Source organism: Rana temporaria, chromosome 1 (assembly GCF_905171775.1).
Source record: "Rana temporaria chromosome 1, aRanTem1.1, whole genome shotgun sequence".
In the NCBI taxonomy this organism is placed as follows: Eukaryota; Metazoa; Chordata; class Amphibia; order Anura; family Ranidae; genus Rana; species Rana temporaria.
In genome coordinates this window covers 184,966,491-184,985,482 of record NC_053489.1, presented here as the reverse complement: position 1 = coordinate 184,985,482, position 18,992 = coordinate 184,966,491, and the positions used below count along the sequence as shown (strand labels likewise).

Here is an 18,992-nt window from a genome sequence, read left to right as displayed (position 1 = left end):
GGTGTGTACGGGGCATTACAGGATTTTCCCATCCAATGCCAAATGCCACCTTACTAGAGTGATAGACTGGTGCAGTCACAGCTCCATCAAACAATGGATGATGTTGAAACAAGCCTACATGGCCATCTCCTTATACACACTACCTTGGTGAGCGTTAACATGGACTCTGCAGGAAATGCTTCCAACAAACTAATATCTCTCTCTTCCTCATCTTTTTCTCAGTTATATGTAATCCATCCTTTTCTCCAGCAGTACATGATCCTTCCATCCAAAATGTAGTCCAAGCAGTGCTATTAGGAGCCATTGACTTTACAATGTCCCGATAGTGATCTAGATTAGACATTCTGCTGGTTGGTACTTGCCTGGCTCATTGACTTTTGGGGAATGGCCCAGCTTTCACATTTAATGCACTTCTTACTGTTAACTGAAAACTTCTTCAGATCTGAGAAGTCTTTTGAAACTGCATGTGTACAAGGTCCCCTCAGGCAGTTTGCCTAATTTACTATTTATTCTCCACTTGGGGATTATGTTGAAATGGGTAAGGGATTTGCAATGATAGTGTCACAGGAGCAAACGGACAGAATCCTGGACTTCATGCATGCGTTTTTGCTTTCCATAAAATATCAGGAATCTGTATTTAAGCTTTTGACACAAGAGGATGTCAGATATTCTGCATCTCCCTATGCCCGACATTTCTATCTTGTGCTGGTAGTTTGAAGCGGGCCCTGGGTGACCTTCTTCACATATTCTGGTCATGCGCATACTATAGGTAGTTCCTGTATGCGCCCACTATAATTTTGTGGATGGGCAAAATCAATTAAAGTAAATGCATAGAAGAGTTAGTTGTTTCCAGCAGAAGCGTTTTTGGCAGATATGAAGCTCTCATGCACACCAGTTCTCCACACTTAGATATTTATCGCACTTGTGAGTATGGGGTCTGGGGTAACACAGATCAAAGGGAAGGATGCTGCCCTTTTTTTTTCCTTGTTCCTCTCCTCTTTCCAACTAGAGCCCCCCCCCCCCCTTTGTTTCTCTTAAACATGCAGCAGACTACAAACCATATTCAATGTACCTGCACATGCACATTTTCGGTATCTTCAAATTGCTCATGCCTATAGGTGCCAGTTCCTAGGTCAACCAGTTGAGTTATAATACTCAGAACTCGAATCTACCCTCCGGGGGAGGGACTTGGAGAAACCCACTTCCCAGCTTTATGGGTCCCTGCTCGTTGCTGCCGATCCCGAGTTGTCCTCCCTCTGCAGGAAATGGGTGGGGGACATCCCGGAATAGACTGGAGGGAGATTTGGGACTTTCCCTTCTCCCCTCTGGTCACAGCAAGAGATAAAACTGGTCCAATACAACATTTTACACAGGGATCACTATACACCCCGCAGACTCCATAGGATGTCGGCGGCATACTCTCCATCGTGTTGGCGGTGCTCACACCAACCCGGAGAGTTTTTCCACATTTTCTGGAGCTGCCCAGCAATTAAACATTACTGGCACAAGGTCATTCAGGTAATTGCAAAGGAAACCAAGACCAGTGTTCCCTATGATCCTAAATACTGTCTGTTGGGGTTGGTTGAACAAATGTCAGTGATTAGAGCAAGAAAAGTACTTATATCCTACTACTGTATTACGCTTGTAAAGCCATCACAATGACCTGGAAACAATCACCCCCCCCCCCCCCCGTTTATTAGATTTTGGAAAAGTCTGATAAATGCCAGTTTACCCTTATACAAGGCCACTTACTCGAACAGGGGTTGCCCACAAAAGTTTGATAAAGTGTGGACATGTTGGCTAGAAGATGCCACCAAGTGAAGAAGTACACAAGACATAAATTGGTATTATATTTAAAAAGTGAATTAAGCCCAGATATTCTTATTTTGAAGTATCCTGATAACACCAGTTTGAGCACAGATTCCCCCTGAACTGAACCTCTCCCCACATTGGGGTAGTAGTTAGTAGACTGTGTTAAGTTGTACGTAGAATTCAAGTTATGGTATTTTGCTGTAACATAGGTTTTGCCCCTGTGTGGGCAATTACGGTTTGGCCCCTGCATGGGCTACTATTGTTTTGTATGGAACTGAAAATGCAATAAAAATGATTCTTCAAAAACATGAGCAAACTTTGCTACCCAACTAAACCCCCATCCCCCCAACACCACAAGTGTGAACCAGCTCTTACTGAGCTCAGCTGGGCCCAATCAATTATGTGACTGGGAGTACTTACACAACCATTTGGCTTTGGGAGTATATGATGCCCTGATTTACATCATTGTCATTTTACTGTCAACTGAGGTCACTTCTAATGCTGTAGCTTATCCACTGTTTAAATTGAGAATGCATAGAAAAGAGAACATTTTGATTATTCTTCAATGCTTGTTGGATATCACCCAACATGTATTTATTTCTGCTTAAGCCAGGTTGCCTAATATTTTCATTTAACCATCTTGATTGGCACAATGCAGGCAACACTGGCAAAATGCAGTATTTAGAACTACAACCCAATGTTGTGAACATTGCCTACTAGCAAAGTATTTTCTCTTGTCCACACATTTAGATGCTTGAAAAATATAGCACGATGTATAAGGGTGTCAAAAAAACTTTAATAGCACAAAATTGGCTGAAAGTTTTAAATGTACCATCTCTAGCCACATTGATACCACTCTCCAAAATTCCTCTGATGGGATCATTAGTACCTATAACATCAGGACATCGTTGCACAGTTTCACTGAAATCATCCTTGGTGTGTGTAGCCTTTAATAGTTTTCTTATTTATACCTCACAAAGGGCCGTACAAAAAATAAATAAAACAACACCACAAACTCAATAGAGTTTTATGCACAGTACAACATGGTCTCGCCTTCTCTCACAAAGCCCAATATTGTTTACCTCATTCAGGTCCGGTGAGCCTCTCTTTAGCTCTCCAGCCATCACCAAGACAGATTTCAATGCACGCAGCCCAAAATCATAATGATGTTGCTTGGACAGTTGTTCACGGGCAAGTTTATACAAGACAGTCATCTTTTTGGCCAAATTCTGAAATGTTACAAATGAGGTTAAATAACATGTTACAGATGTACCTCTTTTAAAAAAAGTAAACTTTTCATGCATTATATTCAAAGCTGTAGATCTCTAGATCCTTACAAATGGATTGTGAGTTCTAAATATTCACATGTGATACATTTACAGTAACCTATAACAAGATGACTACACCAATTACTTTTCCATCTCCATCAACCACGCATTTCATCGAAAGTGTCAGTCTATCGAAAACTGATATTTTAACTGAAGTTGGAGACTGGTGGGCTGAGTCGGCATCTAAAAGAGCAAGATCTCCCTACCATAATTCCTTATTCCCTCTCTATTTACCTGGGAGTTTTAGGTGTGTGTTTCAGTATTTCATTCTCTATAATATAAAATACAGTAATACACCAATAGGGACAGTGGGGTCCTCTTGTTATGGCTGAAAACCCAAGAACTCAAACACAGAGATCCCAAATGAAATCCCCCAAATTTAAAAGAACTGTCCTATGGTTTATATCTTCCATAACTTGATAGATATGTTTTTAGTCACTAGGGAAACTGATATGTTTTTTATTGTGTGTATTATACTATATGTACACAATCCACATTTTACAAATAAACATTAATTCATGACAAATTGGTGCCAAAGCACTTTGGGTTAGCTAAAGATGGCAAAGCAGGAATTGTTCTCTTTCAAACAGCTGTCTCTCCTCAATCATACTGAACCCATGAGAAAATTAAGTTACTGCTCTGGTGCATCAAGGTATGTGTGTAATGTTCAACTTAATCTATAGATGTCTGTAAATAAAAGTATTTTATCCCCCCACTACATGTACAGTAGAACAAACTGACAGTTCCACCTTGTACTGGAACATTTCATTTCCTGTTCCAGATCCATGTATTTTTTTGGAAATGTAAAATTATTTTATACCAAATTATGTGTATCTGAATGTTTTAGCATACTTACCTTGGCCATAAGAAAGCCCTCTGAAAAGAGCATGATTTCACAGATTTGTTGAAGATCTGGTACAATAACCACCACAGGCCTGAAAAGAGCCTTAACTGATTCAGGCAACTCTGTGCGACCAGCATATCCAGGATTCATTGTAATAAAGATCCCCATTCGAGAATCCATGGCAATTTCTTGACCTTCAAACTAAAATGCAATCATTAATAAAAATATATATATACTGATAGCATTCAAATGGGATAATTACAATAGAATACATTACAGCAATGCCATTATGCAAGGCTTCTCAATCTTCATTTATAACAAATTTTCAACCACATACTCCTTGGTGTACATGGAAAAAATCTAGGGGATAGAGAATGCTAAGGATTAGATAATACAAAATTAAGGGCAGGGGTATGTGCCCCCACAAGGGAGAGAACTACCAATCTGGGAAAGATGTATCAATGCTTGCAAAAGCAGTATCCAAAATCCCAGTAAAAAAAGGTAGGACAGCTATAGGTCTCAGAAAATTTTGTTCCACTGTGTGTAGATTAATGAAATATAGCAGAGTAAGCAGACACTTCTGATACTGGTGACATCACTAAGAAAACCACAAATAAAATCATATAACCTATTACTGGAAGAACAAAAGACCTTAAGTGTCTGTTAGTACCTATAAGCCTAATGATCACAGTCAAATCTGGTTAATCATCTTACTTGTATGGGTACAGATTTAGGATACAGCTAAACCTGACCCTTTTTGCAACTCACTTTGCTGCTGTACAGTGCAAAACGTAGGGGAAATGCAAGGTGAAGAACCACATATATCCCCTCTCCTAAACTCACCCATTTACTTTCTTAAATGCCAGGGAGCAGTGGCATTGCTACCAACAAGGTCACTCAAAATGTTTAAAACAATTTGGTCAGCAATGCCGCCAGTTTAGCACCATGTGTGATCTCACAGAGACACGCACACATAAAAGTAACTTTACTTGTCAGGTGCATTTACTTACCTGAAATTTATTTAAGTGGTGTATTAGGGCATTTCGTATAGTCTGTATCTGAGAAGAAATGACTGATAATACTGAAGCATCAATTCGGTTGAATTCATCAAAGCAGCCCCAAGCACCACATTGAGCAAGGCCAGAAAAGATTTTACCAACAGCCTATAAAAATAATACAGAGTTTCAAGTAAAAGCAGATCGATCTAAGCACGTACTGTACAAATTGTGACTAGAGACATTGATAGTCTGTAGATAAAAGTTGTTGCATTATAAATGAGATACACACTGTTCAGTAGTGCAATTATCCATGAATATGGAAGATCACTTCCCGATCAGGGCGAATTACAATCTAATCTAAAATCTAAAGAAGGGGTCTCCAAACCTTCTAAACAAAGGGCCAGTTTACTGTCCTGAAGACTTTAGGGGGGCCGGACTGTGGTCATTGGGGGTAGAAAAGGTCCCAACGTCAGTGGGAAAAAATATTGCCCCATAGTTTGTTTCATTGGAAGTAATTGGGCCCCATCGTTGGTGTCATTGGTAGGAATTGCAACCCCATCATTGGGCCCCATTGTTGGTGTCAGTGGGAGGAATTGTGCACCCTTAATTGGTGTTAGTAGGGGGAATTATGTCCCATTGTTGGTATCAGTGGATAATGGGGCTTCAAGGGTTGGATAAATGCAAGCTAATGGCCCCCGGGCCACAGTTTGGAGACCACTGATCTAAGGAAATATTGAAAGTATATGACTAAAGAGTCAAAAACTAGAAGCTGTACACATTACATCACATGTCAAAAAGTCAAATATATTACATTGTGTTTGATGTTATATATCTACATATATCTATATAAATATATAGATAGATAATCGTTAACCATATAATTTTGCAGCATGCTTTCATAAAGCACACTCACAAGAAGACTCAGTCTTCTAAATTAAATTTTAAACATCCTGCCACCATTGAACCAATTGCAACTATATAACTAGTATAGTGAAGGCTGAAATACATGTAGATTAGCTATATTGTAATCATTTGTCAAATGCTACTATTGCCTAGATACATCCTTATACAACAGACAGAAAAGGCCTGTCCGGTATGCAACTATATATCTGTTGGTCTGCTAAGTTTGGTATAATATATAATATGATTGCACAAGACATGCAGACTAGGAAGTCATAGATATACCTTGTAGTCCATGCCTTCCCCACAGTTTGTCACCACACACAGCAATCCCAGAGCTTTAGCCAGATCTTTAGTTGTTTCTGTTTTACCAGTTCCAGCTGGTCCAGCAGGTGCCCCACCTAAATACATGGACAGTGCCTAGAAAAAGGAAGACATTAGGTAACTACTAAATACCATTGGAGGTACTTTATATCATAGATTTGTAGGTACCCAGTTTTTCCAGAAATAATGGAAATCTTCTTTTTGGCTACAACATGAGCTGTTCTTTAGAATATTTTTGTAAAGAACAGCAAGTCTATCTGAGGGATTGAACAAATGGATGAATGGTAGATTGAAAATTATTCCAATATAGAACGATATTTTATTCATGAGAATCTGTATGTTAATTGTGTTTTATTTTAACATAATGCCAAGTCTGATCAACATATATATTTCATTCCTAAATACATAATTCTATGTTATGTATTGTTAACTTCAATTAGGCCCCAACACCTTAAATTTCACATTACCTAATCTCAGCCCAACACCTGTGCCCAACATTTATGCCGCGTACAGAGAGTTGCGTACAGAGAGTTGCGGCGGGAAAAAAAAATGTTTTAAAAAAATTTGACAGCGACGCGGGAAAGAAGGGTCTACTTTTACATGGTTTACTAAGTTTACACTTTGTAAAAACAGCCCTAATTTTGCGACGGCAAACTAACACTTACGGAAAAAAAACGAAGGGAAAAAGCTTTGTGGATCTCCGTAAGTGCTAATTTGCATACCCGACGCGGAATTTCGACGAGAAATGCCCCCAGCGGCGGCCGAGGTACTGCATCCTAAGATCCAACAGTGTAAAACTATTACACCTGCCGGATCTTAGGAATATCTATGCGTAACTGATTCTATGAATCAGCCGCATAGATAGGATCGGTTAAACCGATGAGAATGGTCTGATGGACCGTTTTCATCGGTCCAAACCGATCGCGTGTGGGCGCCTTTGGTTATTTAACCATCGGTTAAAAAAAGCCAACTTGTTTTAAATTTAACCGATGGATTCCTAACCGATGGGAAAAAAACAATCGTTAGTAGGCACAACCATCGGTTAAAAATCCACGCATGCTCAGAATCAAGTCGACGCCTGCTTGGAAGCATTGAACTTCGTTTTTTTCAGCACGTCGTGTTTTACGTCACCGCGTTCTGACACGATCGTTTTTTTTAACCGATGGTGTGTAGGCGCGACGGACCATCAGTCAGCTTCATCGGTTAACCGGTGAAAATGGTCCATCAGACCGTTCTCATCGGATGGACTGATCGTGTGTACACGGAATTAGGCTGTTATGAGGGAAGTACAGCAGTTGCATTGTTAGCATCCTTCTGAAATTTCTAGTTTTCTGGCTGTGTCTGGCTTTAGTAGGTGTTGGAATTTCTAATCTCAATACTTGTTCCAGGGCTGTAATTTGGAAAGCATTAAAACCAAAGCATCAACATTGACAGCCAGGGAATTAACATTGTTATGACAGCCTATATAATTTTCTCATGACCGGTATAAATTAAACTCAGCCTAATGTTAGCTATACACACATAAATACAGATTGCACAAGAGAAACCTAATATATTCTTCCATCCACACTGTTCATGAATCTCCCCTGATGAACGCAGTCACTGTCTTACAATTTTACACCCAGCTCACCCGACTTAAAATTTGAGCAGTGTGGCCAGTTAATATCCTAACTCTCAACAAAATGTAAACCCTAAATCTAACCCTTCACCTCAAAACTCATTCCAACCCCAAATCTAATACACACACCTAACTGCTAACATTACAGCCATAAATAATTATTACACATAATTATTATTATACAGTATAGAGTGCTATATGAAATAAAATCCAGTTGATACTAGCCTGATTGCAGTAAAATGAATGTCTGTTGTTTTGTGATAACATCCTGGTGATAGCAGCAGCTAGATTTATTGCACATGGTTTAACTGCTAACATTACAGCCATAAATAATTATTACACATAATTATTATACAGTATAGAGTGCTATATGAAATAAAATCCAGTTGATACTAGCCTGATTGCAGTAAAATGAATGTCTGTTGTTTTGTGATAACATCCTGGTGATAGCAGCAGCTAGATTTATTGCACATGGTTTATGCCACAAAGTTTCTGCGTTTATTGGTACTTTCATATTCACACAACACTAGGTGGCAGCGCACAACTACCACATATGCTATTGCAGTAAAATGCAGTTATTCAATACAAGTCTATGCAAATATATCAAGAACGTAGGGCCAGATCCACAGCCAGCGGGCTTAACTTAAATGTTCCTATTTAAGTTACACCGCCGCAAAATTTCTACCTAAGTGCCTAAAAATTTGACAGCGACGCGGGAAAGAAGGGTCTACTTTTACATGGTTTACTAAGTTTACACTTTGTAAAAACAGCCCTAATTTTGCGACGGCAAACTAACACTTACGGAAAAAAAACGAAGGGAAAAAGCTTTGTGGATCTCCGTAAGTGCTAATTTGCATACCCGACGCGGAATTTCGACGAGAAATGCCCCCAGCGGCGGCCGAGGTACTGCATCCTAAGATCCAACAGTGTAAAACTATTACACCTGCCGGATCTTAGGAATATCTATGCGTAACTGATTCTATGAATCAGCCGCATAGATAGAAACAGGGATACGACGGCGTATCAGTAGATACGCCTGCATATCCCTTTTGTGGATCTGGTCCTAAAGTACTTGTACTGGTGCTCAACATTCCAAATTATCAGAGATGAAAAGTAACTGGTTTCCGGTATTGGTGGATGTAACCGTTAAACTGGTAGTCAAAACATTTGTTGTTATCTTACACTTGTAAGAGAATGGTATGCATGGCTTACAATAACTACTCATAGTGTAGACTAGAAAAATGAATAGGACAACTGAATAGTTGTTAGGGGGCAACATAGTTATTTCAAACACTTCAGTCATCCGATTCTATACTATCGAGACATGTTATTGACCTTCATATATGAATCAAATGTAAAATGTTCTTAAAAGTAGCAAATGCCTTACAAAATTATAGTAGGTAATAACGTTATATGATCTGATACATATACTACATACGAATATAGCACACAGGCTGTCAGAGATATACTATAGAGCACCTGGGTAAGGGTGAGGTAAATCCTATCAGTAAGTGGGGTGATGACTAGCCTCCCGTTGAGTCCCATGTATTCATAGCCATAGGCAAAGGTTCCTGTGCACTGTCGAACATTAAGTTCATCGGGTTCTCTGTCCCAGTAAAAACGTAGTTGGCTTTCCCATTCAAATTCCCGAGCATCCATAATACTGGTAAAGAAGTATTTGAAATGATTATTTAAAAATATTAAACAATATTTGCTATTTAGAGTCATTTCACAATATTTTTTCCACTTGCATACCTGTCCCTGACAAATATATCCACAATGTCTCTGGCATGTACATCAATGATAAGAACAGTGTTGTACTTCTTTCTGTCATTATTACTGAGTGGTGTGGTGATGCGGGTGACCAGCTCATCAATCTGTTGGTGCATTTTCTTTGCATAGGTTTTCAGTGCTTGTTTCTCCCCTTTCTTCACTTTTCGGAACACGTCCTCCACTTCCCATGTCCACCAAACCTGATTACCAGCCAGGACAACCATACCCTGGTACAAAAGCATCCAGTCCATCCTATAAAATGAATACGATGTAAGAACAGTTAGATATTCAAACATATCATTGAAGCCCCAACCTCTCACAGTTTAAAAGAGTGGTTAGAAAAACAACAAATATACAAAATGACTATATTAAAAAGAACCAAGGGAAAACGAATATTCCAGAAACAGAACCAGTTTGGAGAGGGAGAGCGAGTGGGGCGTCTACTATCTCTGATTATTAGAACCAATTGCCCCCCCCTCCACTGTTACAGCAGTTAAGTTATTAAGCGGCGAAATTTCCTCCGATAAAACCGTGATATTAAATACTTTTAGAGAATTTTTTGTATCTCTTTATAGCTCCAAGAGAAGGGAGGGGACTGAAGGACCGGAATTTTTTTTTCCAGGGATTGTCCGTCCCGACCCTCTCGGAGGAAGATAATATCGACATGGAGGCGCCAATCACCCTAGGAGAATTAAAACAGGCAGTGGCGGGGATGTCAATTCAAAAGTCACCAGGCCCAGATGGGATGCCCTTAGAGATCTATAAAAGATACGGGGATACCCTGCTACCAGAACTCCTAAAGACATTAAATTGGGCATTGACTCACGGAACACTTCCCACCTCTATGACAGAAGCCACTATTATTGTCTTACATAAGGAGGGGAAGGATCCAACTGAGGCTTCATCGTATTGTCCTATCTCGCTTCTATGTACTGACGCCAAGATCTTGGCCAAAGTGTTAGCAACTCGTCTTAACCGGTATATCCATGCGCTTATACATCCTGACCAATCTGGCTTCATCCCCAATAGGTCAACCAGTACCAACATCAGGAGAGTGTTCCTGAATATGCAAATTCCAACAGAGGGAGTGGGCTCCAGAGCCATTTTAGCCCTGGATGCTGCCAAGGCTTTTGACAGCCTCGAATGGGACTACCTATGGAAGGCCCTAGAGAAATTCGGGTTTGGCCCAGGTTTATGAGTTGGGTGAAGCTGTTATACAATCAACCAAAAGCAAAAATTTAAATTAACAATGAATTTTCAGAAATTTTTCAACTAGAGAGAGGAACGCGTCAGGGCTGTCCCCTTTCCCCCCTTTTGTTTGCTCTGGCGATGGAACCATTAGCTATCAAAATTAGAAATACTAAAGATGTACGGGGGTTCCGCAGACAGACTATAGAGGACAAGATTGCACTGTTTGCAGACGATGTCCTCTTCTTTCTGGGAGACGTTGAAACCTCGTTAAAAAATGTGATCAAAACAGTGGGCGAGTTTGGGCTATGCTCCGGGTTGGTCATTAACTGGGAAAAGTCAGCACTATTGCCAATTGATCCCCTTGGCGCCCAGATACCTCCTGGAATCCCTCAGTTAAAAGTAGTAGTTATGTTGAAATATCCTCGCAGTTACAACATCTTGCGAACTGCGGACTGGAGGGAGGGGGTAATTCCGGTAGATTGATGCTAACAGGGGAACCACATAGGACAATAGTAGAGGCACTTGAGGCGGGCTCGTTTGTCCATAAATGTCCAACTATAAAACTTAGCCTTAAAGTGTGGCAAACAACAAAAGTATTGATGGGCTATAAGGGAATAATAATTTTTACCCCTCTCTGGTGCAATCAAAACTTAAAAGAATTAAAGGACATTGAGAGATGTAAAGAATGGGAGAGACAAGGGATAACCCATTTAAACCAATTGTACAACGGAGAACAGATGAAATCCTTTGCAGACTTGCGACAGGAATTCAACATAACAAATAAAACATTTTACAGATATCTCCAGATCCGACACGCCATCCAAGCTCAGTTTGGGCTACAACCCATCGTATGGTCCCCAGCCCCCACCATCCTGAAAATAACCTCTTCAAAAACAACTAAAGGCCTGATATCCGAGTTGTACTCTAGAATAGGAGCTAAAACCATAAGTAGGGCAGGCCTTATTAAGAGCAGGATAGGATGGGAGAAAGACTTAGGTCAAATGACCATGGAACAATGGAGTGCGATCTTGAGGAGGGGGGTATTGGTCTCGATCTCCCCATCTCAGAAAGTATCACACTTGTTCCTCTTGCATAGAGTATACTATACCCCCAGGAGAATGTTCAATCTCGGGTGGAGAAGTACTGACGAATGCCCAAGGTGCAGAGCGACAGGCAATCTTATCCACATGCTGTGGAAATGTCCTAAGCTATTTAGATACTGGGAGGAGGTGGTTGCCAAAATAAATAAAACTTTTAAAACTAAGCTTGAAGCTGAGTCTAAGATATGCTTATTAGGCAGCATAGAGGAAAACAGAGTGCCAGCCAGCTCCCTTGAAGTGGTACTGAGATGCCTCTTCCAGGCAAGGAAGTTAATTGCGTTGAGGTGGCAGGCCCAGATACCACCCACTGCTAAATCTTGGGTTGAAACCATTAACACAATGATTTGGAGTGAGAGAGTGACACTCACTAGGCAGGGCAATTATAGAAAGTTTGTGAGGATGTGGAAACCCTGGCTAGATGAAACAGGATGCTCTATATAAAAAGAGAAATGTCGTCATTCAAATTCAATAAATATCTTAACCCGCTATCGTGCATTCCTCCATGGGGAAGATTCACTCAAAGTATATTGATCTCCAAAATTGGCTCACGGTGTGATGGGAGGGTGGGTGTGATGGGAGGGTGGGTGGGAGGGTGAGGGTGTGTGGGGTGGGGGGGAGGCGAGGTAAGACAGTTTAGAACAAAGGAATCTTTCATTTATTTAAAATGGTACAAAGAAAGAGGTGAGGACAAGATAGGGGGAAAATGGGGAAAAATGTATGGTTGTGTATTTTGCACGATGATGTAATATTTTTTGTATCCTTTTGTATGCAAACAACAATAAAAAAAGTATTGTAATGAAAAAAGATATTCAAACATATCACTGGCTGCCACCATGCGGCTCCCCATCTATTCCCATCCTTCCAACAGGAAGGGCTTGGGGACATGGTACATAAACAACACACTTGCTCACTTGTGTACAGGAAAATGTTTCCCAGTCCCCTTATTTCATGCAGACTGTTATTTTTTTTATTTTTTTTATACACGCTTGCACAGAAGATGTGGAATACACAGTGGACCTTGGGGACAAAAGTTTTGTATTTCCGCAACACAGGGAGGGGCAGACAGTGGAATACCAGTGCACATACTGTAAGTGCTTGGAGACAGAAAATTTGGATTACCAGTGTACAGCAGGCCACGAGGGCAGGAGATATGAAATGCCATGGGCACATTTAGCTGTAGGATCAGGAGATGTGGAATATTGGTGCACAAAAGGGGTTAGGGACATTAGGTGTAGTATGTTGGTGCCCAAGGGCATGGCAACAGAATGCAGTACACAGCTGACCTTGGGGGCTGGAAAGGTGGAACATGTTGGGCCTTGGGGACAAAAGTTCTGTATTTCCGCAACACAGGGAGGGGCAGACAGTGGAATACCAGTGCACATACTGTAAGTGCTTGGAGACAGAAAATTTGGATTACCAGTGTACAGCAGGCCACGAGGGCAGGAGATATGAAATGCCATGGGCACATTTAGCTGTGGGATCAGGAGATGTGGAATATTGGTGCACAATAGGGGTTGGGGACATTAGGTGTAGTATGTTGGTGCCCAAGGGCATGGCAACAGAATGCAGTACACAGCTGACCTTGGGGGCTGGAAAGGTGGAACATGTTGGGCCTTGGGGACAGGAACAAGGGAATGCTAGTGCACAGTTTGTGCTAGTGCATAAAGATGTGGATTTATGAAAAAGTGCTGCTTAGTTGGCAGTTTATATAACGTTAGCATTACCTTCACTATAATAAAGTTTTGGTTGCCACATTGACAATACAGTAGCATGATTCTGTGATGGAGCCAAGAAAATAAGCAGTGACACTGGTCCCAAGGCACATAGTCCGAGAAGCATGCTTTCTCATTACAGGACTGGTTATGGTACTGGTACATTAGCTTGTTTTTGCGAAGATGCAAGAGATGAAATATGAAATATGATTTGTTGCTATGTGCAATAACTCTAGTTGTATTTTGATTATTTAGCCAGCTACACTTGATCTGTCAAATATACACTATACAAGCCTTGTTTTGTCATAACTACATACATGCATACAATAAATAATTAAAAACAGCATGTATTTTGTATGCTGTTATATTCAAATTAACAAGGGACTAGAAAAAAAAATCATATCTTTTATGGTATTCGTATATTGATTCTAACATAGCATAACAGGAAGGTTCATCCATGTAGACAAGTATTGATGAATATGACTGTGGAGTATAAAGTACCTGCTCTTATTCTCACAGTATCTAAATATAGCCTCCTTTGTAATGAGTCTGTTGGTTCTCCTCATTTCCTGCAATACAGCAGTCATCCAATCCTCCACACGACCTTCAGCTGCTATGGCTTGGCGGAATGCCATAACTTCTCCTTCAGCTGAGATCATACCTGTTGCCATCATTTCGCCACTGTCTCCATCTTGAAATTTCAGTGATGCAAGGTTATCATACATCTGCAAGCAAAGAATATGCTTTTATTAAATAGGTACATAACAGTTTAATCCCACAGCATTTAGACACTTTGAGTCACAAACTGAAGTGTGCATTTCACTAGAACTTAAAGTGTATCTCTAGTCAAAATGTATTTTTTTTCATAATAAGCATCCTTTACCTGAAGACATTCCTCTTTTCACTTCCTCATTGTTCGTTTTTGCTCAGAAGTTGCTCTATTTCTTCTCTGTTCTGTTCACTTCCTGCTTGTCTGATTTTACTGACCACCGTGAAGGGAGGCTTTACTGCGGTGGTCAGTAACGTGCTCACCCCCTCCTGGGAACTACATCTGTGTGGCAGGACGCTCTCTACGTGTTAGAGACTTCAAGGAGGTGTGAATTACTGGGCGTGCCGCAATTCATACTGGGAAATGTAGTTCTTACATGAACAAACAATGCAAACCAGGAAGTGAATGAGAGAACAGAAACTAGAACGCCGGAGGTGATATAGATTTTAGATAGAAGGAATTTAATAGGTATTTACTCGTTTTTTTAACAGAACCATTACACTATTCTGTCTGTCTACCTTGCAGACATTAATTTTAGGCAACATTTTCTTTTCCTTTAGTGACCCTTTAAGTTTGTGAAGATCTCCATGCATTTACTTCCTTGAATTCTTTAACACTGTGGCATAGTGAAAATGCTGTGTCACAGAATGAAAGGAGATCTTTTAAGTAAGCTTATATTGGATTAACAAATATTCAGTAACTATTGCTTGTATTGCTATTACAGTGCTATTACTATTAGGCAATGGCATTGACTCTAAAGAGCCATATATAAACGTCTAAATTACCATTTCCGTATTTTCTTCACCATAAAAATAGTTAGCAGTTTTGCTCTGCTGTAATTCTCCACTCTTGCCATATTTCATCTAAAGCAGGGATATGCAATTAGCGGACCTCCAGCTGTTGCAGAGCCACAAGCATGACACCCAGAGGCAGAGGCATGATGGGACTTGTAGTTTTGCAACAGCTGGAGGTCCGCTAATTGCATATCCCTGAGGGCAAAATTGTCAACAAAATCTATTTAAAAATCACTTCACAAGTCTATAAAGATGGCCTTGTAGCAAATTGTATTATCAGACACACAAGAAGTATTAAGGAGAAAGGTAGATATCACCTATGGGGGCAAAGAGGCCTTGTGTTTCCAGTTTTTTTGTCAAATTTTGAAGTACTTTCAAATAACATTGGTCAAGTCATCGTATGTACTGGAAATTTTTGTACAAATGTTCATTCAGATAATCTACTAGTGTATGGACAGCTTTAGAAAGTTTCATTACAGGATAAGTCCACCAACTCAGAGACTCTCTTTACAAAAGTGATAGCCACTATAAAGGCCACCTGACTGGGAAGGTTAGGCAAAGTTGCTGATAGTCTCAAAGGGCAACCAAGAAGACCAGATTGACAACCCAAAGGGATACAAGGGAACAATCAGGGAGAAGGATGTTAGCTACTCCCTGAACAAAAGCCTTAACTACAGAGAAAGAGGTCAAAGGTTTCAGCCAAGATTTGTACTTGTAATGGTACTCAAGGCCAGTTTTTGGTCCAAATAAGACTGGAGGAAGGACATGAGCCCCAGAGAATACTTTATAGATTTTATGAGAAGTCAACTTCTGAGCCTTCAAGAGGGTGGGGATAACAGAATCTGCAAGGCCTCTGTGCCTCAGAACCACTGCATCAACAGCTATGCCATTAAAGCTAGAACATGAATTGCAGGATGGAACACTGGCCCTATGGACTGGCACTAGGGACAAGAGATTTGGTCAATATGGAAGAGCCCATGAAGCATCTGCCCAGAGCTTGAGCATGTTACAATATTATTTTTCCTGGGCTAATTCAGTGTACTCACCTTCCATAGGAAAAAAAGTGCCAGGCACCCCAGAACTGAATGTTAAAAGGACATTCTGCTCTGTACCCACCACATCAGTTTGCCCTTTACATGCTGGGCTCTGCATCCGGCTGACTGCCACTCTGGACCTGTAAAGCACCCTACGGCCGATGAAAAAGGACTGAAGGACCGTTTCATCGGTCCAAACCGATTGTGTGTGGGCCCCATCGGTCAGTTATCCTTCGTTCAAAAAAAAAAGAGAACTTGCTTTAAAATTTGACCGATGGGGGGGCGTGGCCTGACGCATGGAGCTGTAGGACGTGTCTGCTCGCAGCTCCCCGGTCCCCCGGCTCCACGGACTACAAGCATCGCAGGAACCCGCCTTCACCGCCGCATATGGGGAAGGACAAGCAGCGGGCACCGAGGGGCACCCGTGGAAACACGCAAAACGGCGATCTCGAGGAGTTATTCGCCAGATCTCGGGCCGCTGCACTCCGCCGCCCAGAATCCAAGATGGCGCCGGCCCCGCCATCTCCAGCCCGCTCTGAGTCCTCAATCCACACACAGGTGAGCTCCCATAGCCATCTCCCGCTCCCCGAGGACAATCTGTTCCCCTCCATGCTCACCAGGAGCAGGTCTAATGTATCCCTGGGCTCAGGTGATTGCTGGGACATGGAGGCCCAGATGAGATCCCTTCACAGCTACATCAGGGCCCTGCCCACTAAATCTGACTTTGAAAATTGTGTCCACAGAATAGAAAAAGCGCACAAAAAGGAGATCTCTGACCTTAAGAAAGATATGGGTGCCCGCTTTGAGGACATAGATAACACCACTGATAGCCTCAGCAACACTGTGCAGGCTCATGATCAAATACTCAATGCCCACACTGTCATGCTGCAGCAACTCGCTTACCAACAAGACGACATCGAAAATAGAAATCGTCGCAATAATATACGCATTCGCGGGATCCCCGAAACGGTTGACCCCAAAAATCTGCCCACGGCTGTGACGGCGATTTTTAACCAATTGCTGCAGCGCCCCAAAGATGACCCCATTGAATTAGACCGTGTGCACAGAACCTCGGGGCCCCGGACCCCTGACCCCTCTTTTATACGGGACACATTATGCCGAGTTCACTTCTACAAGATCAAGGAGGAAATCATGAGAGCGGCTAGCTCACAGACCACTATCCTCTTCAACGATGCCCCTGTGATGCTTCTCCCGGATCTGTCTCGTCAGACCCTGACGATGAGGAAAGCCTTGAAGCCGCTTACACAGCTACTGCAAGCTAAACAGATAAAGTACCAATGGCGATTCCCCTTCCATCTCCGAGTACACCACGAGGGCAAAACCGCCATATTCCGCACCTTAGGAGATCTGCCTCCCTTCCTCAGCACACTGGAGCTTCCGCAGGTCTCTCTCCCAGATTGGCCATTCACTCCTACTACGCCGGGCCTCCCCTTTGCACCTCAATGGCAGAAACAGGGCCGCAAACGCAACCCCAAGCATACGCCTCAACACTCCGGATCCATGCCCCGGCAGGGCCCCAATGACTGAGATGTCCTGCTTTTCCGCACTGATTTCCCACTCCTACAGGGAACCCCCCTGTACTGCTGATGGCTAAGCATAAGCTGGATTTTCCTCTCTTTTTTTTTTTTTTTTTTTTTTTTTATCACCATCGCTATATTTGTGGGACAAGTTTTTGATCTGCTGGACTGCCTGATGTTGGGGGCCTGTTATGTTTTGTTCACCCTGAGATATGTGGCATTAGTCATGCGATTGATTGTTCCCTGCAATTTGTTACGTGTCATTGTTATTTGCCATCATTACATGTTGTACTGCATGCTTGTTAGTTTTAACCTATTCTATAATTAATATTATTATTGTTTCTTTTTTCTCTTGCACTCCGTGGAGCTGGGGGACCTAGGGATTACTCTGCTTTGTGGGTCTTCCCTCGCACCCCCCCTTAAGGGTTTTTTTTTTTCTCAGTGCCATATTGGACACTGAGTGATATACGGTCGTATGTCAAGTGGTAAGGGTCTTTTTTTTTCCTTACCTATGGTTCTTTGGTGCCACCTAGTGGCCTTTTTTGTTTTTGTTTTTTCGAACCTTTTTTTTTCTAAGAATAGTTTGTCGATCACCTCATCCTCTAAATCAAGATTCCCTTTTCTTATTGTTTTTACCTCCTATTTGTGGTTTGGAGCATGGTGGTCGAGATATAGTAATTTACCTTCCTGCATTATGGGTTCTTTTGCTCTTTACTGCTCTCTCTTGCCCCTCTTTCTCTTGCTACCTCTACTCACTTTCCCTCTTCCTTCCTCCTTCCCCCTTTCTTTCTCCCTGTGCCTCTCTCAACTTTGCTGGTTAGATCGAGGGCTGCTGATTTCTGGGACAATATTGATACCTACCATCCACCCTCATGGCTAAGGTGACCCCTATTGCTTTAGCATCCTTTAATTGTCGGGGGTTCAACAAGCCGGAGAAGCGGAGCCAGATTTTATATCACTTTCACAAAATGCGCTCAAATATCCTTTTGCTCCAGGAAACACATTTCCGTACGGGCTCTATTCCGGCCCTACGCAATAAATACTATACGCAATGGTTTCACAGTACTAACCCTCAGGCCAAATCCAAGGGGGTGTCCATTGGTTTTCATAAGTCCTTCAAACCTGAGATCTTAGATTCCTTTATCGATGTAGCTGGCCGTTTTATTTTTCTTAAGCTGAGACTAAATGATTTTCTCTTTACAGTGGCCAACATCTATGTACCTAACGTGGACCAGGCTCGGTTCCTCTCATCCATTC

At 41.7% G+C, this 18,992-nt stretch overlaps 1 protein-coding gene across 1 annotated transcript in view; it reads right to left on the bottom strand.

The window, feature by feature from the left end:
- The window catches only part of DNAH10 (dynein axonemal heavy chain 10), a 278,707-nt gene that overhangs the window by 115,812 nt on the left and 143,903 nt on the right, over positions 1 to 18,992 (bottom strand). Inside the window, exons 28-34 of the mRNA XM_040347338.1 lie at positions 14,102 to 14,325; positions 9,580 to 9,849; positions 9,304 to 9,487; positions 6,168 to 6,302; positions 4,995 to 5,147; positions 3,997 to 4,185; positions 2,895 to 3,041 (exon numbers count right to left, since the gene is read on the bottom strand). Coding sequence (XP_040203272.1) covers positions 2,895 to 3,041; positions 3,997 to 4,185; positions 4,995 to 5,147; positions 6,168 to 6,302; positions 9,304 to 9,487; positions 9,580 to 9,849; positions 14,102 to 14,325 — 1,302 coding nt within the window. The remainder of the gene's footprint in view (positions 1 to 2,894; positions 3,042 to 3,996; positions 4,186 to 4,994; positions 5,148 to 6,167; positions 6,303 to 9,303; positions 9,488 to 9,579; positions 9,850 to 14,101; positions 14,326 to 18,992) is intronic.